Raw genomic sequence first — 22,627 nt, forward strand, 5'->3', positions numbered from 1 at the left:
GCTTATTCAATATATATTTAGATATCCCAATGGCAAAATCCTATAAGCAAAAACAAACTGACTATCATCATGTGAATAAAATAATTAGTTTATGCATGTTTAATCAATTGTACTTGTCTGTTTTGCGCTTGAATTGGGAAATATCCTTCTACTATATGTCTTACCTATGTTAATCCAAAAATGGAGGTGTGGAGATTTCTCATAGCAACATAACTAGGTAGCTGTTGATATACACACATTAAATAGCCATCTGCGTTACCTAAAACACGGCTAATACTGGGGTGGTTCTCACAGTGTTAAAAACTTAAGAACAGAGAATGCTTTGCTGAAATATCATCAGAAAAAGGGGACTTCGATAGTAAGATCACTTTGTGTCAGTGTTTTGAATGAAATAAAAGCAGGATGTATCGATCAAAAATGATGTTAATCGCTATTGTGAGATTTTTAAAGGAACTCACATTTGATTCTTAATTCGTTGGAATCTGGTATGATTTGGACACAACTTTTGAATATGGAAATAGGAATTTGCTGACTAAACTAACCACACTACTGCCATGTGTTTGGATGATTAGCAGATTACTGGGTCATATGTTTCAAACTGTGTTTCTATTACTTCCTTTTTTCATTAAAGATCTATGCATGTTGTCATCAATCTAATATTTTACCCCTTTAGTATAGGTACTTAATATTTAAAAGCAATTTTTTTTTAATTCTTGGAAACTTTCAGGTCATTAAGAAGTATAATTATTTAATCTGATGCATTCATCCAGAGCAGTGTGCTGAAAGACAATATGTTTTCAAAAAAGAATAATTGCATTTCTTATCAATCTCACCCAGATGATGGAAGCATCTTTGTATGATAAAATTATGGATCAACAGCGTTTGGAGCCAGAATTTTTCAGAGTTGGATTCTATGGGAAAAAGTTCCCATTCTTCTTGAGAGTAAGTGAATTGAAAATAAACAAAATGGAGTAATTCTGGAATTCATGCTGTCATTCATAATCACTTTGTCTATGTGAGAATTTGATCACACTATATATAAGTTCTTATCCTATGAGAAGCAGGGAATTTTTTGTGATAATGAATAAAATATCCTCATGTTTTCAGGATTAAGAAAAGGTCCTAATGGAAAGACAAGCGCTAGGCTTCCAGAGTCCCACATAAACTTAATATTCATGTTTATGTTGGAAACCATGCACCTATACTATTCCACCAGAATAGTACCAATAGACCAACATCATCTTTTCGTGGTAGTTTGTTCCCTTTGTCCTGTTCTGTTTCTGCTGGTGGCTGCTCAGAAGGCAGCTGTCAGAAGAGGTATTGCTTGGCAGTGGTACAATCAGTAATTTAGCATTTAAGTAATTATATTCTCAAAGTTCCTTTTTTTTTTTAAATGACTTAGAAATTCAACGTGCTGAGTTTCATTGATTATCAGTGTACGAAAGCAGACAAGATACATAAAGTTACTCTTGACCATTAATCTTGGATTCTGAAGTTACTGAAGTGCCCTTGAAAATGTTCTCATCTTCCACAGTCTGCAGTGGTTTAGCTGCATTGACTGTCACCTTGGGAAGAGAACAGAACCCGTCTTATTCATGGAGCTGCTGCAATCGTAATCCAAGCTCCTCTTCCTACGATAATTCAAATAAATGACAAAGGGATGTCCCCAGTATGGTGGAGGCCTAAAAAGCCTGATTTTATTTTGCCTTTGTGGTGGGGAAACTGACAAATTCCAAATGGTAAATACAGCATGAAACTCTCCCCTTTAAAAGCGATGCACAAAGAGTCTGATGGGCACATAGTTTTTGATATTATGTTAATATATCATCTGTATAAACCAATTTGGAAATGTTAATTAGAAAGAATTTAATGTCTAGATTACTAAATGGCAACTGATGAAGTAAAAGTACTGTAAAAAGTTGCACAACAGTGCAATACTTTCAGACCTGTAGGTCTCTCACTGCTTATGCATCTGCCCAGGAATTATTTATACATTTATGTCGTGGTTTAACCCCAGCCCACAACTAAGCACCGGGCAGCTGCTCACTCACTTCCCCCCCACCCAGTGGGATGGGGGAGAGACTCCGGGGGAAAAAAAAAGGTAAAACTCATGAGTTGAGGTAAGAAAAGTTTCATAGAACAGAAAGGAAGAAACTAATAATGATAATAATAACAATGATAAAATGACAGTAATAAAAGGATTGGAATATACAAAACAAGTGATGCACAATGCAATTGCTCACCACTCGCCAACTGATGCCTGGTTAGTTCCCAAGCAGCGATCCCCCCTGGCCAGCTCCCCCCAGTTTATATACTGGGCATGACATCACATGGTCTGGAATACCCCTCTGGCCAGTTTGGGTCAGCCGTCCCAGCCGTGTCCCCTCCCAACTTCTTGTGCCCCTCCAGCCTTCTTGCTGGCTGGGCAGGAGAAGCTGAAAAATCCTTGACTTGGTATAAACACTACTGAGCAACAACTGAAAACATCAGAGTGTTATCAACATTCTTCTGATACTAAATCCAAAATACAGCACTATACCATCTACTAGAAAGGAAATTAACTCTATCCCATCCAAAACCAGGATAATTTTCCAAGTTAAGTGTACATAGCACAGATCTATGCTTGCAGCACCAGCAATGAACACCTCAGAACTTAGTGCATTTGATTTAATTTTTTTACGGCAAAGCAGCTTGTAAGTCTGGCTGTGCTTGCTATAGAAGGAATAAAGAATAAAGCATCAGATTAAAGCTTTCACATTTTAATTTGTAGTTGCACAGTAACACTATTGCAGTTGATTTCTTGGAGCAATTCCCATGAAAGTCTGGGGTCTCAGAATTGAGTGCTCCCTGTCTCTGTTGTCAAGATACTGTAAGGACAACAACTGTTTCTATCTAAACCTGCTTCAAGAGGAACACATTAGTAACGACTTCTTAGAATTTTCTAATACAGATTTTAAAAGGAAATTAATTTAACAGTGTTTTTAGAAAAATAGTTAAGGCATTTCCATATTTCAAATGTGTGTGTGCAAGCAGAATCAAACCAAAAAGTGCTGTCCAGAGCTACAGGAAGCCCTCAGCATCGCCATGGTCTGTGACTAATTCCAATGGGTACTCCAAATCCAGGCTTCTCATGTTTAATGTAGGATGTGTGTTGTATCTGTATTCATGTTGTGCAATCTTGGGAAAGTAATGGTGCAGGTAAAACAAATTATGTTGGGGCCAGGAGTATTATTTTACTTCCTGTTGCAAAAACTGGATAATTTTAATTTACCAGGCTGATAATTGATAAGCATTTAGAGGATAAGACAAATGAAATGCATTCTACCATTTTCTTACGCATTGTTTTTCTTCAGAATTGTATAACTTCAGAGCAAAGTTTCCTAGTTCCTCATGGAAAGGACTTGCAGCCCATTTTATTGTCTTAACTGTCTGTTGCATTATATTTTTGTTACATATTTTATGTAGTCTGATATGTTAGTTATATTCTTTAATCCAATAAGAACCATTTCTCCCTTCGGATTTTTATTAAAGCTTTAAGTATAATTGTTTGATTTTTCCAGACTTTTGAATAAAACATACTTTATATGGTAAAATTTCCTTCTTCTAAGTAACCTGTTCTTTCTAGAGTTCTTATTTTCATTCTTGACTTTTGTTTCTTATTTTTTCCTTATTTAAATGATGTAAAAATTGCCTGGAAAGTCTATATTTAAGAGCATGTGTTTGGACCTATCTAATGAAACCCAACTATTTTCACGTAACTTGCTCTTGGTTGTTTTTTTTTTTCTTATTCTGCTCAGAATAAGGAATTCGTTTGCCGAGGACATGACTACGAAAGGCTGGAGGCCTTCCAGCAGCGAATGTTGAATGAGTTCCCTCATGCCATTGCTATGCAACATGCTAACCAACCAGATGAGACCATCTTTCAGGCAGAAGCACAGTGTATCCACATAATCACAAACCAGTACACTGCAGTTATGCCTTTCATGCTTTTAAAAACTGTAGGTACACTGATAGCCAATTTCAATCACAATGTGCCTCCATTGAAATAAACGGTGGGTGAGAATTCCCCTGCAATTTGTCCCAGTCACTCTATTATGTTTGGAATTTTTTTTGTGTAATTGTTGGTTTTATTTAAAAATTCTTTGACAGGTTATTAACATGCTTACTTTAGCAGAACTATCACGGCTGTGATAATGGTGTGTCAGTTCAAGTTACAGTAATTCAAGTTCTTACTATACAACATAATGTTACCATGGCATGACATGTTCTGTGTAAGAATATATTTTTAATTACATCCCTATACTCCATATACTATTCCACGTAAGTAGCTCTATTTCAAAAATAAATACAAAATTTTCAACAAAACAGTATAAAGAAGTCCAAACCATCAAAAAATCTCTCAGGTTCTTTTCCTAAGCCATTAACAGTCTAGAAGCATTTCATGGTACACACTTTAACGAGTTTTTCTTCTGTCATGCTTCAGGAGTCAATATGCTCTGCTAATTTGAATGAAATGGGATAGCCTTAACTCTTTACATACAGACTTGCAGATTTATGCAGTGACACCAATTCCAGAAAACCAGGAAGTCCTGCAGAGAGATGGCATTCCCGATAACATCAAGAGCTTTTACAAAGTAAATCATATCTGGCGATTCCGATATGACAGGCCATTTCACAAAGGGACCAAGGACAAGGAAAATGAGTTCAAGGTAAAGTACCATGCTCCTTCCCAAGCTACTGGACCTATGGACTTATTTGTAACATCAACGATAGTCGTGTTATTCAACTGAGTGTGGTATAACAAATTCGCCAGAGAAGATGGTAGCTCAGATTTGACTGTTTCACTTCTCATTTTAATTAAAATAATATGAAAAATATATGGGAGATGGGAAGGTCTTGTTGTATATGGGAATAGGAGAGTAAAAAGTACCCATTTGTTTTTGCAAATAAAAAAAATTTGTGGTATATTGAAGGCAGAACTGGAGACAGCAGAGCAGCCTGCAGAGAAGTTTGTAAGGCAGATGGGAAAACACTGTTAAGTAGGTAATCTGGGGTATGGATAAGATTGCCAGAAGTGCTCTCTCCCTAGAGGAAGGGAGAGACAGTTTTGACTAAACTGCAGCATAATGTTCTGTTCCTGTGATATCAAGACTAAAAACTACCTCTGGACTTAGAGATTGTCTGAGAGAAGAGCAATAGTTCCTTCCCTAATATGTAAATGACTTCTGTCCCTCCTAATAAAAATGTCACACTGAAAACTCATCTTGCATTCTTCTGGTGTAATTTTAATTCTGACCCACTAGAAACACATCCTGATGCAGAATATATTCTGGGATTCAGACACACAAAGAGAATTATCCCATAATAATTTTGTTATAAAGTTAGAGGAAAGAACTGTAAGGGTAATAAATTAACTAAATTAAGTCACTGTTTTCCTTTAATTAAAGCATAGGGCTTTATTTTAATTGTACAGCTTATATATATTTTGTGTAAGCGCTATCCTATGTGTTGATTTGTCATTTTACAAACCTCTTGCACAAAGTGTTTAACAGCAGTATATTTGAGTATCCCATCAGCTATGCATTGTGGAATCTCAAACAGGACTTCACAGAGGAGAGCTGGTCACTCTGTGTGATCTGTAAGTTGTTCTGCTTCAGAACTCTCCCTTTTCTCAGATGTCATCTCAGAAAGTCAGTACTAAAATGCTAATTTAGTGTGAGTGACTTTTGGAGATTAGGGGACAACATAATAAGATAGAATAATACCATGTTTAAGAGCAAAGAACCAGCAGAAATTACTGCTTAGGAGTGGGTCCTAGAAAGTAAGGAGAAAAGTGAATGTCATAGGCTTCTGGGATAGACTTTTCAGTAGAAATTTGGATGTTAATACTTTTTTTATGTACACCATTACTTAAATGAAGGTATTCATAAAGAAAACCGGGAATAATTAAGAATAATACAGAGGCAATTTAGGGAAATCAATTGGTTTTGTGTATTGTAGAGTCTATGGGTGGAGAGGACCACACTGATCTTGGTGCAGAGTTTACCTGGAATATCTCGTTGGTTTGAAGTGGAAAAACGTGAAGTAGTGAGTATGAGACTGATGGCAATACATATTGTGGGTTGGTTTACTTCCTTAATTGTATGTTATTTGATGAACTACTTTAAGATTGAGTACCCATATCTAACTTCTTTGAGCAAGTTTTCAAGCTGGCTATGACAAAAGTATTTATGAAATATTTTGAGTTCTGTGGTTTCTCTTACCTTGAAAAGTATTATTAAGAACCACCCTTATTCATTTAAACAGTTGAGGAAGAAAAGTTGAGAACAATAATGGGCAGCCAAAGGCAATATTTAATGTCAGCAAATTACTTTCTTAAAACTCAGCATGATGTAACATTTAATACTTAGAATATCTATAGTTTAACATATTTTTCAGTATGCTTGAAAAGTAAACATTCTCCAAGTTCCTGTACTATAATAAACGCCATGTGGGTATATTTCTGTGTCTGCCTAGAGCTCTGTTGAAGTTCCCAGTTCTCGGCATGGGCAAGAAAGCATGCCTGGGCAGGGGAGCATGCCTACGCAGAACCTGTAGGAATAGGGTCTAACGTAGCAATCTGTTAGTGACACATTGTGATTTTTTTCTCCTTCCTTGTTGTTATTTTTCTTAGAAAATCCTTAAATACATTTCAAATGTATTTGAAGGAGTGTTCCTCCTACAAAGATCTCTAAATAATTGGTCAGTTGTGAAGCCCAGGACTATATCACCTGTAACTGGTTTCCTTCCTGTCAAAGCCAGTCTTACAGTAGTCCCATTAAATATAGGGATACCATTGTACAACTGATTTTTCCCTAGAAGTCTACTGTGTTTTTCTCTTATAATAGCAACAAAATGTCATTCATTCACCATCTTGATATTCTCCTGTAGAAAACAAAAATGGAATTTTGTAAAAATTAAAAAATTGTGTGACATGAGAAATTTTGTGAGTTGACTCCTACTGACTCCTTACTAGGTTAATATGACCCCTAATATGAAGATCCTCAGTTTACTATCGTATTACCATTATACTCACCATTTCCAAAAGTTAACTGTAATAGTTTTTCCTGGGCATGTACTAGGTCATGACTCAGATTTGTGCTTGTATGTTTTGGTAAATTATAGCAACTGCAGTCCTGTACTCTTCCCATCGTTTCGCTTTTTGCTTTTCCTGCAGTTCATGCTACCTGTGAGAAAAGCTTCCTCACCCTCTAGAGAGGACAGGTACATCCCGATCCAGGACTGCCCTTGACTACAACTTGGTTATCAGCTTACATTCAAACTCCTCATCCATAACGTCTAGTTGTTGACTTCACTTTGAGTGGGAGAACTAGCTCACCCATACTTAAGCTCTTCTCCGTGCCCTTAAGCACGGTGAAGCTCTCCCTGACCTCAAGCCCAATTTAGGTAAAGTTGCCAAGGACAATTTAGCCCTGAATTCCAAGAGTTCCACCACAGGCTGAAGTGTGTGAGCGTTTTGCAGCAAGGGCTGAGTATGTCTAAACGTCAGATGGTGAATCTACAAGAGAGGGAGGGTTGTTTGTTTTGGTCCTTGATTATATGATGAAATTAATTCTCTCTGTGCTCAGAATGTACACTCAGAGAGTGTAGCCCAGGTGAGAAGAACTTTTTCTGCCCCCAATACTCTAGAACATAGAATAACATTGTTTTAACATCTTTTAAGAAATCAGAAATTACCTTTAATATATTTCATCTTTTGACTGAAGATTAAGTATGTTTGCAATGTTCCTCACTCCTCTTTCAGGTGGAAATGAGTCCCCTTGAGAATGCTATTGAAGTCTTAGAAAATAAGAACCAGCAGCTGAGAACACTGATTAGTCAGTGTCAAACTCGACAAATGCAAAATATTAACCCTCTCACGATGTGTCTAAATGGGGTCATTGATGCAGCAGTTAATGGTGGCGTTGCTAGATACCAAGAGGTAAATAATTTATTTTCTGCTTATTAAAAATCTGTTATAAGACAGTTTCTTACTGATTTCTTTCTCTGTACAGATGCAGCTTCTCTCTATGAATTGAGGGCAGAAAGTACTATATCAATAATAGTTTTAAGTATACCTGTATTGCAGTTTTGGGTGAGGTGATGTTAAATATGTATCGCTTTATTGAAACAACTGTGTTGCTGCAGATAGTCCCATAGATTTACTCCAGTGATGAGTCGATTCACAATTACCTTGCATTCTTTAGTGGTTTGTTTGGGGATTTTTAATTAAATAGTTAATTGTGACTATTATAATATATTCCCTCGCCCCTGCCCTTCTAGGTCAGGAGCTACTTGTGGCTGACCACCAAATTTACTTTTGTGTGCTGACATTCTAATTTTAAGAGCGAAATATATACATATATATACGTAAAATTCTTAACAAGAAATTTATTATCTTGAAGAATCATGCTTTTCTAGATCCTTCTGCTTTCTCTTCTCCAAGTTTTTAAGGAAAGCTATTTTCTGGAAAAATCTAGTAAGATATAATACATATAATTAAGAAATGCCTAACACTGGATTTGTTCCTAAAAGCTGTTCCTCATTATTATGATCTCTGAATCACCTTAGGAGAACCTTAAATGTTTCAGATGCTGTATTTCCACAAAATTCTGTGGAATTTTGAAACTGCAGTAAAAAGAAATGAAGGATTTTTTTTTTTCAGCTCAGCTTGATCTTCCTCTGTCTCCTAAGTGTCTTATGAAATACTGAGTCTGCTGGTTGTTCCTTTTCCATTGAAAATGTCAAGTTGAATAACATTCTGTCCACTTGTCTCAAAGGCTGCAAGATTTGGTGTTCACTCAACAGTGTTAAATTTGATAAAAACATGTCTAAATTAAACGACAAGAAATTGAGTCCACTGTATTGTTAGAATCTGTCATCAAAACCACAATGTTATGAAAATTGTGAGACTAAAGCCAAGCAGTACCACTTTTGATGTTTCCCAGCTGCCTTTAAACAGGAATAAAACTGTTTAGCATTGTAAAGTTCCACGAAGGGAGTCCCTTGAGAAATACAGTCATGTCAGAGCTATGTCTGGTTTGAATTAGCAATGTCAGAGCCAGCTCGATGTCTCTGCATAGCTTTCCATTCTTCATGAGCATATTAAAGGTTCTAGCTTGCTCCTTTCTTATTGTTGTTTTTAGCTGCAATTCTTGATCTCCTAGACAGTCTTCATGTTTCAATTCCCTTCTGGCCTCTCCCTCTCTCTCTTGCTATATAGCAAAATAGGACTTTTCATCAATTTGTGTTGTAAACACCAAAACTGCTAGCAATAGTTGTGAGATTTGGTGGGGGTTTTTTCTATTTCACCTCCATTCTCTTTGCATGTCCCTTTTTCAGTCTTTATGTCTTCCTGCTGTTTTGCTGCTTGTTATCTTCTACCTTCCTCCTTTTCCTCTCCTCTGTAAATGCTTTTCTCTGCCTGTTTCACTTGCTTTTGCCTTCTGCCTGTACAAAGCTCAAAACTCAGCCAGTCTTGGAGCATGTGGTCTTGAGGTAAGCATGCCCACGTCTTTACAGATATCCTCCTTCCCTTCAGGCAACTTCCAAGCTTTAAGAAGTGTTAAAACCCAGCAAATAACGTCCTCTGGCCAGCTGCTGCCTTCTTGATTCTGCCCTCTTTCCTCCTTTTTCCTCCTCTGATGGGATAAAAAACAGTGTTCTAGTTATTCAGCCCTTTGGCTAGTATTGCAGGTGTTAAAGCTATGCTGTCACTGGTTTTGGTACAGGAACAGATTCCAGGAAAATCTACAGAAGAAATAGTTATTATGCAGCACCTTCATGTCTGCTAAAAAATGGCTGTAGACTGAACCACTGATTTTTAAAAAAATTTTCTAAACTGCTGGAAAAAGCATGAAGCGTGTGTTTTGTGCCCACTAACACCTCTCAGACTGCAATTTGTACTACGACTTAGATTTCTTTTAGCTCATTTACATGATTAATTATTGGAAACCACTGGTTCCAATAATGTTACTGGATTTAGTCAAATTCTGATATTTTTTTTCCTGAAGTATTGGTGATTTTTTTTTTTGAAGTTGGATTATTACATCTCTGACTTGTATTACAGATCTGTATAAATCTCAGCCCAAAACCACTGGGACACCACCTGCTTGATATTGAAAGAACATTAAGCTTGTAGCTGAGGCCAAAAAAACATCAGCTGGCAGAAGTTTGTGATTTTAGCAAGGATCAGAGGGCTCCTTCTAACAATTTAAACATTAATTCTTATAATTCTACTTATCTGCAGCGAAAGGACCATGTGAATAAATGTTCTTCATTACAGGATCAGCATTTTCTAGACAGGTCTCGGCATTTCTTTGTTATTGGTTGTCACAGCATAAAATTTTGGAACTGAATCAGAGGAAGGGGTATATTTATCTCCAGCTCCACTGCTTCCCGTATTTACAAATGATTCTGCACAGCAAAAATTTTAACAGCTAAAGTTAGATGGAGAACATTGTAAGAAGTATGTGAGGGAAATGCTAAGACAGGTTCAAAAGGAAAACACAGCATGGAACAGCCACTATTATCCTCTCAACTCTATGGATAGAAAACAATGTGTACGTATAGGTACACATACAGACACTTGTTGTGACAAAATGCTCTTTTGAGAAGGTCTAGAAATCTCTCAAATGAGCAGCTGGGCATTTTCTTTACAGAATAGTGTCAAGAATTGTTGTAATCTCAATGTAATACCCTTGCAGCTTAGGATAATTGCCATGTTAAGAGAGATGCAATTGTGAACAACCAGAGGAGTGCTATGTCCAGGCCACAGCCGGAGGGTAAAATGTCTTTGAGGTGCTATAGCTGGCACAATTTGAGCATTGGAGATGGGGCAGAAAGTCAGGTGAGCTCATGAACACACCTGGATGTTGGCCAGATGCTCCTGAAGTGAAAAGTGTGGCTTTTTGACATCAGTGTTACTGTGAGTTCTTTAAAACATTATTTATATTAGGAGTGAATAAGAAGATAACGTCACAGCTCCAATACATATAATAGCATACAGTTCCACACTGTTATCTTAAGATACCTTTATATTTAAGGAGTAATGAAGCTCCTAGTATGAAAACTCCTATGTCACTGTTAATGGGGAAGAGATATTTAGTTCAGGTGACCTGTGTTTGGTTTCAACTCTGATTTGCAGTTTTCTGAATTTGATTCAGGATCTGTCCTGGATATTGAAACCTGGTAAATGCCACTCAAGAGTGGCTACATTTTATTTGCCCATAGTCTCCACCAACACATATGTGAATAGTCAATTATTTAACTTTTATTATCCTCTATTGCAGAAGAAAAGAGCTTTTGTTTCAAAAATATCATCTGAAACTTTAAAAAAAAAAAAAGTCACGTGTTTTTAATCACTTTATGTTACTTTGTGATTTTATTCTGCTTAGGCATTCTTTGTCAAAGAATACATCTTGAACCATCCAGAGGATGGAGAGAAGATCACACGCTTGAGAGAGCTGATGCTTGAGCAGGTAAAGTGGGGAGAAGACTGACTGGGTGGCTTGCTCAGCTGTTCTAGCTAAAAGAGTCCCAAAATAAAACATAAAATTTCAGAGGTTAATAACTGCCCAGTGGTCTTCAGTATTTTCTGAATTAGATTCAAGTAGACAGTAACTTCCTATACAGGCAGTTTTCTGGGTCATGTTAATATTTTTTCCCTAGTCCTTTTCGTCATCTTCTTAATCACTTCAAACTATTCTAAATCAAAGGTTGAATGAGAGGCAAGTTTTTGTCTTGTGATGCTCATATGCAAATATTTGCACAACATGTTTTACCACTACTACAGAATAAACTTTATCTCATGAAACGTTTCATGGCTTCAGCAAATATTTGTAAGACGTATTTTACCAATACTACAGAACAAACATTTTCACTACAAAGTTTAGCATAAGAGAAAAAAAAAAAACAAAACACCTTACTATAGTGGAATATATCTAATAATAATTGCCAAAGTAGGTAGGCAGTAAAATAAACACCAAGTGACTAAACAGGTGAGTATGCTATGCATTATATGATTTTTGTATTATTTCTTCATTAATTTATAAGACAACAAACTACCAGCCTCAAATATGAAGTGTCTCCATTTAGAAATGCTGAAAAAAATTATTTTGATCAAATGATCCTACTAAATATTTTCACTAGCGTTTACCTATCTTTGTTCTATGCAGCATGTTGAAATTTCAAACTTTATTGCCAGCTTGCAATAAAGAAGTCAGAGTATTGGAATTTGGCAAGATGGAAATTCCATTTTTCATCAGTATTGTGGTACATTTGGTCAGACCAGCTGAAGGGCAGATCCTCAGACAGTATAAATCAGAATAGGTTCACCAAGCTCACTATAATTTCGTTTACATCATGTATAGTAATTTACATTGCAGTTTTGATTTCTCAAGCTATAGTTAATCTCACTAACCCTTACAACTTAAAACTGGAGTTAATAACTTCCTATGACAAAAACATGAATTCCAAGCGATAGCCGTTAAACGCCGTCTGGCACCCACAGCTGGTTAACAGAAGACGCGGAGGGTTCGAAGGGCTGGGATGTCTGTGTGTGCGGACGGATGTGCTGCAGTCCTGACCCCGGGTCAGTGATGCTGCGCAGCTGTGTGCCCGCTCGCAGGCTGCCTGAAAACGTCAGCTAGTAGTTCTCATCCAAAGATATTACAGCATAGTGTAGCTATTTTGTTTTTAAATTTGAGTTAATCTGATTCCTCATCTAACCAATTCAGTATTTTAAGTGCCTGTGACCAAATTTGAGCAAGATTGGAGTTTTAGCAATGTTATTCTGAAGGCTGTCAGGCCTTGCTTCAAGAATATACATAAAGCCACCACTTACTGAGGTCTCTGGGGAGTTGGAATAGGATAGGGAACCGTGGACTTCATTGAAATTATGTTACAGGGTCTCTGGTGGATGTGGTCATTGCTCTTGTTTCACACCTTTTGTAACTGTTCTTGTAGCAAATGGCTTTTATTTAGGGTTTAGAACTGCTCCTTTGTAAAGTTGCCATTTAGCCGGATTTTTCACTACGTTATCCATAATGGTTTTTATATTAGAGTTGAATTCACATTGGCCAAATCTTTGGGAAAGTTGAAGAGTAAAATGGGAAAAGGCATAAATCCTCTTTGTGTATTACTGGTTTTAGTCTTAGGCCTTGTTTGATTACAGGTCTGTCAGGGATTTAGATGCTTTTTAATACAACATGCATTTTGGTGGATTTTTTTTTTTTTTTATTAGTATCCTAAATGATGATGAAAGCTTAAGGAAAATGGATCAAAAATGTATTTTTCCCTAATTTCCTCCTCTCTTCTGCAGGCCCAGATTCTAGAATTTGGCTTGGCAGTGCACGAGAAGGTGGTGCCACAGGACATGAGGCCGTTGCACAAAAAGCTGGTGGATCAGTTCTTTGTGATGAAGTCAAGCTTGGGAATACAGGTACGTGAGCAGGTGCATGGATAAACCAGGACACTGTTTAGCTGCGATAAGGGTTGTTAAATTTTCCTAAGCAACAAATAGTGACATCTTTTGGTTGTTTGTCCACATTACATCTTGTAGCATTCTTATAGTACCACAAAGCACAGAGAAAGTTAATAAACTTTCCGTACAGTGCAGAGAAAAATAGTCATGTTTTACTAAAAGGAAAGTATCATCAGTGAAAAGTTAAAATATTTGTCTTACTAATGATGAAGCTGATCCAAAATGCAGGTATAACTATTCAGATGACTCTTTGTGTCTTACAAAATGCTTAATGATATTATGTTCCTTTTAATTAATCTTCTTTTAACAACTTGCTAGGAATTTTCTGCCTGTGTACAAGCTAGCCCTGTTCATTTCCCAAATGGAAGTCCTCGTGTATGCCGAAATTCCATACCTGTTTCTATGAGCCCTGATGGTGCCAGGGTAATACCACGACGCAGGCAAGTTAAAATCCTAGAAATTGATAGATTTTTTTACTTGTGGAAGATGACCCATGAAATACTTCTATTGTGTGCATGCTTCCCCATATGGTCCGCCTGAAGTATCTTCAGTCATGAATAGCTGATATGTATATTCTCTTTCTCTCTCAACTAATAAATCCAAATTAAACTGTGGAGATTAATAAACATGCTGTTTTCACATGAAAAATTATGATTGGCAACTGAAGTTAACCATTTTGTATTTCATTATTCTCATAATAGTCCCTTGAGTTACCCAGCTGTCAATCGGTATTCATCCTCATCACTGTCATCCCAAGCTTCTGCTGAAGTCAGCAATATCACTGGGCAATCAGAAAGCTCCGATGAAGTTTTTAACATGCAGGTACAAATTATTGTCATTCTTCAGACTAAACAGAATCTTTCTTATGAGGCTATTTACTAAATTCATGCTTCTATTATTTCATTCAGAAATTTCAAAGTTATTGCTGATACTTCTTTTAATAAACAAATCTTTAAGTGGGCTGTTAACCTCCTTAACTTAGAACAATTTTTTGTGTAACTGTTTCTTCTTTGTTAACTTAAGAGCATGAATTTTTACAAAAGTAATAAGCAGCAATGCACTATGATGCGAAGTCATCTGACCTTACATAGACTTTTCTGTCCAGTTGTCACAGTTGTGATGTAATTATTTTAATATATTAATTACATTTCTATTTATTTGAGATTTTACTACATCTTTCTGTAGTTACATTAATGCTCTTTATGCTGGTTTGCTATTTTGAAATGCTGAGAAACTAGTCTAATAAATTACAAGCTCTTTGTTTCAGTGAAAAATGTTATCAATTTTTGTTTTCTAAACCAGTAAGTGTAATGTAACAACAGCAACTCTTCTATACGCAGCCTAGTCCGTCTACCTCAAGCCTGAGTTCTACTCATTCTGCTTCACCTAATGTGACCAGTTCTGCTCCATCCAGTGCCAGAGGTCAGTGCTCATCTCCTGTGGTAAACCATATTAAATTATTCTTGATATGTTATGCAGCTGAATTTCTGCATGGTATCACTGGTCAGACATCAAATTTAGCCAGTTGTTTGAGGAATATGAATTATTGGGGACTGAGAATTTCTTTGTCATAAGCATAGAATTGAAATGTCTGAGTTCCATTGCATGAATTTAATCTCTTGACATATTTATATTCTAGCCTCTCCTCTGTTGTCTGACAAACATAAGCATTCCCGAGAAAACTCCTGCCTGTCCCCCAGAGAGAGGCCCTGCAGTGCCATCTACCCTACTCCTTCAGAAACCTCGCAGGTAGGAAGCTTTTTGGGAGTCCTCTGAACACAAGTAGCTAAGATGATGATAAAGGCACTTGTTGAACTTTGAGCAGATTCACTGTCTGCTCACTGCTGTTAAATTTCAAGGGGGTTTTTTTGTTTTCATAAGCAAATACTCTAAAATATTTTACATGAAAGAGATCTGACTAGGATACATGGTGCTTGATCACATTTCTGCTTGCTTGGTCTAGGTTTAGATATGGTTTTTTGATACTTACTCAAATGCAAAGACTTACCAGATGATGCAGCCTGCTTGTGTGAAACAGCAGCGTTTGTTCAATCTAGGGAAGAAGAAAGAAAGAAAAACTGTTATCACAGCAGTTGTCCATGTTGACCTCCCCTTTATTTCTTCTGAAATAGCTAATCCTAGCCACTGTGAGATAATAACCCACTCCATGTGGCAATTCCTATTTTTCAATGTAGTTTCAAAAAGAAGGACATTGCATTACTCCAGAGAAAAGAATGAGTTGTGTTCCTACCTTAAAATTACTGTTACATAGGTCTGTATGAAATTTGTATCTTCTGAGTTATCTGAAATGCAAAATGAGCTTGGTGAGCTGGCCAGTTTTGAATCCTTATTTCATCTTTTCTTCTTAATGGACCTACTCTCCTAAAGTGCTTTCCTTTAACACAGTTGCTCTTTTAATCTATGCCATCACACAATGCACCTCTTGCTGAAGCTGAGAGAGATGAGAACATAAGTACAGTGTGAAAGGCCCTCCTCTCAACACTCTCATTTCCACCAGAAATTTTGCCTTTGATAAAAAACAACTTGGTAGTCCAGGATCCTTTATTTTAGAAATTATTTGTTGGTTTCTCATTAGTTGTATTCTTGTCCCTTGCTTCTTCAGTTATTGAATTGGGTCTTGACTTAATTTTTTCCTCTTTTCTGTTTAAGCCCTCGTGCTGTTAACCCGAGGGCTTAAGAAGTAATACTGAAGCTTAGCCAGACTGAAGGGCAGTTCTCGGGAACTACTTACTGATATATCTACTGGGCACTTTCTCAGCAGTAGTGGACCAAACCAACATACAGGAAAGACCAGGAGATGTTCTTTAAATAATGCGGTTTTACAGTTTGCCGCAAAGAAAAAATTATCCCATTTTTGCTCCCAGACTGCAAACTCTTGCTTTGCCAAGTGGAATGCGACTTCTATCCCCCACTCTACCCGAGATTCGATAAGGGAGGCTGAGGAGCTCGTAGGCCCAGTCCCCACTCTCTCTGAGACTCGCCCGGCAGGAAAATCTCCCAATCTGTCTCTACCCTCAGTGTCCCAAGAGAGGGTAAGTAGAAACTTAACTTGCTTGTACAGTGAAGTATGTTTCAAAGGTGAGAAGGTCTGACAGTTTCTTTCTGCCCTCATAACCATAAATGAGGATATATCTTTCTAGGGAAAGGTGCAATTTCTTTCTCTGGTGCTCTATTCCCTGAGCAGTAAAAATGGACTGTGATCAGAAACAAAATTCTGATTCTCTGCCTTCTGATTAAGAAGTGGAAAAGAAATCCTCAGGACAAGTGTAAGGAGATATCTTAGAGATACCTGCAACTCCCGTTAGAATTTAGATGCTCAAACTGTTCCTTGTCCTTTCTATTTTTATTCTAACACCAGTTAACTTCAACAGTCTTGGGTTGGAGCTTCACACTAAGTTAATGACGAAAGGACCACCCGTTTATTTTCACACTAGTTTTTTAACCGGGAAAGATGAGATACACAGGCAAATTCCCACACTTCAAGTCCAAATCAAGTCTTTTGAGGCCATAGCTACCTCATTTAAGGAAGTTTGGTGGACTTCATAGAACAAGACCATCGCAGTACTGCATCTGCTTTGCTCATTGAAATTGATGCTTAAGCTTATCTATGTACAGCTGTTTTCAGTCAACATCGATTTGTGCTTGCTTTTTGATCTCTAGCTGAGTGATTGTACAGTGTCTCTCCAGCTCTTCCTGTACTCTGAAGAGGAACGCCTGCTGTAATTGACTGGCCAACAAGCCTCCTTAGTTTTTTGCACTATTCTTCCTAATGGAGCTTTTTGGGTTTCATATTTTGGGGGAGGGGGTAGGGTGGGGGGCTGTCTCATTAAACATCCTGCGATGTCTCTTGTACTTCCATATGGTTTTATATTTCATTATTTTAGTATGTCCTTGTTTCTCTGTATTTCATTCAGCTTTTGTCTCTCTGTCTCTTCCAATTTCAGTTGCTTTTTCAGCCTTTGCTCTTTACCTTCACAACAGAAAACACACTTCAGTGCTTGCCCATGCAGACTCGCTAGGCAGTGAACATTCAATCCAGACCAGGCAGGAACATATCATCACATTTGCTGTCACATTAGAGTACACATGTAGTTACACCACCTCAGCTGAATGGTAACTCCAGGAAAACAGATATTACCTGATCCAGTATGACTCTAGTACAGCATAGATAGGCAAACCTGGTGTAGCTCCAAGTCTACCAAAGCATTCTCTCTAGGAGATGTTTTAAGTCAAGTTGAATTAACTGGGTATTTCCTGGTCACTTTGTTACATGGAGCTGCAACATGTTAGATCAATGATGATTACTTTTGCAGCTGGGTTTGCCATCTTGTGGAAGCCCAGCATAGTGCCTTGCTGACTGGGCACCGTCCTCTGTGAACACTGGAAGGAGACACAAGAATAGGATTTGATTTGGATTTCACTGATTGTCTGATCTTGCTTTAAAAAAATAAAAGGAAGAAGAAAAAGTAAAGTTTATCTGTTCTCATTTCCTTTGGAAAGTACATCTACATTACTTGTAGGATTTACTGTATGGTGTTTACATCTGTTATCAAGATAAACTAGTAACCCACGGATTATTTGAATGCTGCCAAAAGAAATAACGAGTGGAATTTTAAAATTGTTTCATAAATGTACTCTGACTTTTTTAAAAAATTGAATATTCAGAAAAGGAAAACAAACACACTACGGGTCAGCTCTTATCCACAAGAGAAGTGAGAACACTGCTACCAAAAGAGTCAGGGTTGGAAATAATAAACAATGATCTTCTAAGATAACAGCCATAACTTGAATATTGTCAAACATTGCACCTTGTTGAGATCCTGATTCTGCAATGAAATTATTGCAAATGCATCCCTGCACTTGTTTAGTAATCTATCAAGATACCACTTGACGAATAAGCCTTATTTTGTTTTTTAGGAAGCTGGAAACTGTCAGAACTCAGTACATAATAATCCTCCCTCTGATTCCAGTGTTGTACAGTTTTCAGAAAACTAGTCTACTCCCTATTTGTATACACATATTTTTATTAAACTACTTAAGTGCTTAGGTGATGTTTATCACACTAGCTCCAAAGTAGGCCTGTGTGGTGGGGCTAATAACAAAAAGATACTTATTTTCTTAAAGGCTACTGAAATACAACAGCAGCTATTCATAAACCAATGCTATTCTCAATTTACAGAGAATGCTGTTTAATCATATTGGAGACGGTGCTTTGCCACGAAGTGATTCCAATCTGCCTGGCCCTGACAAATGTGAGTGGAAACGCTGCACCATACCAGTCTTGGAAGCAATGAAAATATAATTAATCTGTCATATTCCTGTAGAATACTAATTCTTTTGAGCGCATACTGTCAACTCCAAGTTTCAAAACATTCTAACTAACTAACTAAATTATGCTAACACTCTAAGTTTCAAAACATTTCGCCAAAAAGGGGGGAACATGGTGTTTGTTTGAACTGAGTGTTGCACTCAGAAGGGTCCAGAAGTTTGCAGGAAGGGGTGATGGTGCAGCAGGTGGCAGCAGGCTGCCTGTGAGAGCTCTCCTTTCTGCTTCTCAAGGGAGACATATGGGGTGGTGAGCCCTGGAGATGAACTTCTGGAGACTGGGGCAGAGAGAAGCTAAAGAGATGGATAGAGTCCTGAAGTTTGGCACCTGCAAGTCCCCTTTACCAAATATAAGTCACTGTGCTTTTGGCTACACTTTGATGGAAGAGAAAAGATCAATTTGTGGCTTGTTGGTTTTTTTGGGTTTAATTAGAGTAAATGAGAAACCTGTGAATTTCCATAGACAAAATACTGCCTTGTATAATTTTGCGCATGGGGAAATTCAATATTGTTGGCACAGTTATTGTGCCACAATTTCATTATGTGCTCCACATCCATAATATGCTCCGTCATTTCATTATGCACTGCCTTTGTGGTACCCTGAATAAAGGATACAGTAAACCAGGTGTATTGAAAATAACTATTTTAAGAATATACTGTAACAAGAACTGACCAGGAATCAGATTTTCATCAATAGGAGCTGATTTTTGTAAGTATTTTTGTGTCCAAGTTTTTATGAAAACTTAAGTGTGGAATTTTTCACAGGGCTAAAAAACATATGAAATAATTTAACATGGAAATGGCAAAACTTTTCCACTGGCCTATGCAGCCAAATACATTACAGAATTGTTAAAATAAAGTATTCTCTCTTGGAGACTTTAGCAGTCCAAAGAACTGACTGCTTGGATGACTTAAAAGAAAAAATTGGCTTTTCAAGAGATCAGGCATGTAAAGTACCTAGGTCTGGTGCCAAGTCATTTTTAGGACGAGGGCAAAACCATACTGCTAGGTGACAGCCTACAATAAAAAGCAAACAACGTAATGCATATTTTGACAATAAAAAAAGCAAAATGGTCCTCCAGAAAATAGATTATTCTGTGCACTGTTCTCAGGGTCAACTAATGTGCAATTATACTGTGACAATATTGTTACAGTTATGAAACAAATATTATTTGTACTGCTCTTTTTGTATTAAGTCTGGTATATATACTGGTATAGTGGGTATATATATTGCAGTCCTTCTGAGAGCCCTTGGTGTTGCTATAATAGCAATAATTGATACCATCCGTTAGCAACTACACTTTGCTTTTCGCTTCATCTTTGTAAATGAGCACAGGGTCCCTGCATGTGGTTCTCTACTCACACCTATGAAACAAGCAGACAAGAAGGAAACTGTAATGGCAAGGCAAGAGGTTTCAGGCTTTGAAGGTGGGGGGGTTTTTTGGTGGTGTGTTTTTGGTGGGTTTTTTTGAGGGGGAAGGGGGAGGTTTAAAGCAGTTTTTTTCCACTTTTTTTACAGGACGTGTATGAAAAATTGTGGGGTTTAAGTTAGCTTTTGTCCTGTCCATGTTAAATGCCCTGTCTTTCTGTCTATCTGACTTCTTTCCAATATTGGTGGCTCCTTGATAACATAAGATAATCCAGTTCTGTTAAGGAAGCTGTTCCAGGCCTTACAGGATCATTCAATTAAAGTTATGGAACTTGGTAAAGGTAACAGACAAATACAACAGCCACTTTTATGCACATCAAGGTGATAGTCAATTTACATGATCAAGCAGAGATCCTTGACCATGGATACGAACACTGTATATAAATTTTTGCAGTCCACAATAATTTCTTCATTTGATTCCTCCCCACTCTGCCCTGCCCCCAGACACTTTCATTTCTTCCAATTTTACTCCCTTCATTTTTTGCCCTTCTTTCCACCTTCTTTCAATTCTGAATTTGTAGCCTATGCAGGCAAAAAAACCATGTTAGCATGGAAAGCTTTCTGAGGGAGGTTGATTGGAATTTGGCGAGTTCCTTTCTCTAGTCCCTTCTGTATATAAAATGAGTTAATGGAAACAATTTCTGAATAGTCTGTTCCCCTCTGCCTAGAAGCCTCTAAATAGGAGTCTGGTGCAATGATAAACTGATTATAACAGGCTTCAAGCTTATCTCCCTTTGTGGCTGGATTTGCAGTGCACCAGAGTGCTATCTCAGCCGCTGCTGTTGTTGATGGTCCCAACTGCTATACAATCACAAACTGACCTGAGGGCCAGATGCATGCATCAGGCAACCGGGAGATTGACAGCCATTATTTAAGAGCTTTTCAAATGTTGATGTAATCATGAGAGCTTTTCGGGCAACTTGTTGTTTAACGTTTCCACTCTGTGTATTTTTGTCCTTATGGATGAAGGCAAGTCAGAGAGCAAGAAGTGTTGATGCCTATGCCAGCTTTTTCATTCTCTTCCAGCTGTAAACACCACCCCCAGCAGCTGGAGCCTGGACAGTGGGAAGGAAGCCAGAAACACATCGGAAAGTGGAAAGCTTATATCTCCTCCTGTACCACCAAGACCTGCACAGACTGGTGAGTTAATGGGCATTTCAGGCTAAGCTCCAGTAAAAAAATTATCTGCTTGAGGGCTTAGATTCTTTCCACTCTGATTAATGTTTAACTTCTTGAGCAGGTTAATGTATTATTTGATTGCTTACAGGGAAGGCCGTAGAACTGCCTCTGCAGGTATTTTCATCTCGTTAATGTTCTCTGTAGCATTCTGTTTCCAATACTCTGCCCTTTCACTTAATGACTGAGTAGTTTCAGACAGTTCATGCTGGTATTGGGGAGGATGATCAAATTTAATCTTTTGATCTTATGATAATTGGAGGTTAGCAATCAGAAATGATCATTAACCACAAAGAATCTTACTGGCCAGAAAACGCACAGCAATCATGGAAGTACATGAATTCTGTTACTATAACCAATTTGCCTTTCAAAAGATTAACTTCCATTTAAAGGAAAGGCTGCTCAAGTGATACTATAAATATAATTGCTCTCAAGGGAGTGAAGACCCTTTTTGTGTTTTAGACTTAGGCCTCAAAGTATGTCCAGGCATGTTTACAGTATATTTACAGGTAATTGTTTGATGTAAGTACATTATGTATTGTCTGTTTTCTTATTTGACGTACAAATACATAATATATTTCTTAATAGAAGAACAAAAAGAGGAAGGGAAAAGTTATTATACTGACTTTTTTTGAATTCTGATATCATTTGGTAGGATATAAACCAATTTATGGTGATATAAAATTTGTCAGAGAAGATGGATGCAGAAATTTCTTATACTTCATTGGTTGTACTGCAAAATAATCCTGAGAACAGAGTAAAATAAAATCTCTAAAAGTATTTGCAGCCATCAGGCAAGTACCTAGAGGGAACCAGAGATAATGTTTGTGTATTGAATGATCTATCCACTTAAAAAGATTTCTTACTGAAAATTGTAACACCAAGAATGCACTGAAATCTTTCTGACTTACAGCGTCACCAGCAAGACACATAGCCTCCGTTTCCCCTTCTCCTGCTGGCAGATCACCAATGAAGGTACTGTCTTATTGCAGTGAACTGACTTTGTGGGACAGGTCGTACGTATTGTGGGGTAGATAGTATATATTTAATATACATTATTTGGGATTGTATTATGTTTTCCTTTTATTATCATATGCCTATACAAAAACCACTCACAAGAGTAAGCAGCTGTAACAATTACAACAGCTCTGAAG

At 37.4% G+C, this 22,627-nt stretch overlaps 1 protein-coding gene across 4 annotated transcripts in view; it reads left to right on the forward strand.

Annotated features, from left to right (window-relative positions):
- Positions 1-22,627, forward strand: part of DOCK4 (dedicator of cytokinesis 4) — a 253,381-nt gene that overhangs the window by 224,564 nt on the left and 6,190 nt on the right. For 2 of the 4 annotated variants that reach the window (XM_069802123.1, XM_069802124.1), the window contains 15 exons: positions 838-942; positions 3,798-3,939; positions 4,543-4,709; positions 6,001-6,087; positions 7,805-7,981; positions 11,436-11,519; positions 13,361-13,480; positions 13,841-13,962; positions 14,224-14,344; positions 14,863-14,944; positions 15,162-15,271; positions 16,408-16,575; positions 18,723-18,795; positions 21,324-21,437; positions 22,387-22,448. In XM_069802123.1, the coding sequence (XP_069658224.1) occupies positions 838-942; positions 3,798-3,939; positions 4,543-4,709; positions 6,001-6,087; positions 7,805-7,981; positions 11,436-11,519; positions 13,361-13,480; positions 13,841-13,962; positions 14,224-14,344; positions 14,863-14,944; positions 15,162-15,271; positions 16,408-16,575; positions 18,723-18,795; positions 21,324-21,437; positions 22,387-22,448 (1,734 nt within the window). The remainder of the gene's footprint in view (positions 1-837; positions 943-3,797; positions 3,940-4,542; positions 4,710-6,000; positions 6,088-7,804; positions 7,982-11,435; positions 11,520-13,360; positions 13,481-13,840; positions 13,963-14,223; positions 14,345-14,862; positions 14,945-15,161; positions 15,272-16,407; positions 16,576-18,722; positions 18,796-21,323; positions 21,438-22,386; positions 22,449-22,627) is intronic. The other 2 variants (XM_069802125.1, XM_069802126.1) reach the window with 1 other exon arrangement.

Source organism: Haliaeetus albicilla, chromosome 14 (genome assembly GCF_947461875.1).
Source record: "Haliaeetus albicilla chromosome 14, bHalAlb1.1, whole genome shotgun sequence".
Taxonomy (NCBI): domain Eukaryota; kingdom Metazoa; phylum Chordata; class Aves; order Accipitriformes; family Accipitridae; genus Haliaeetus; species Haliaeetus albicilla.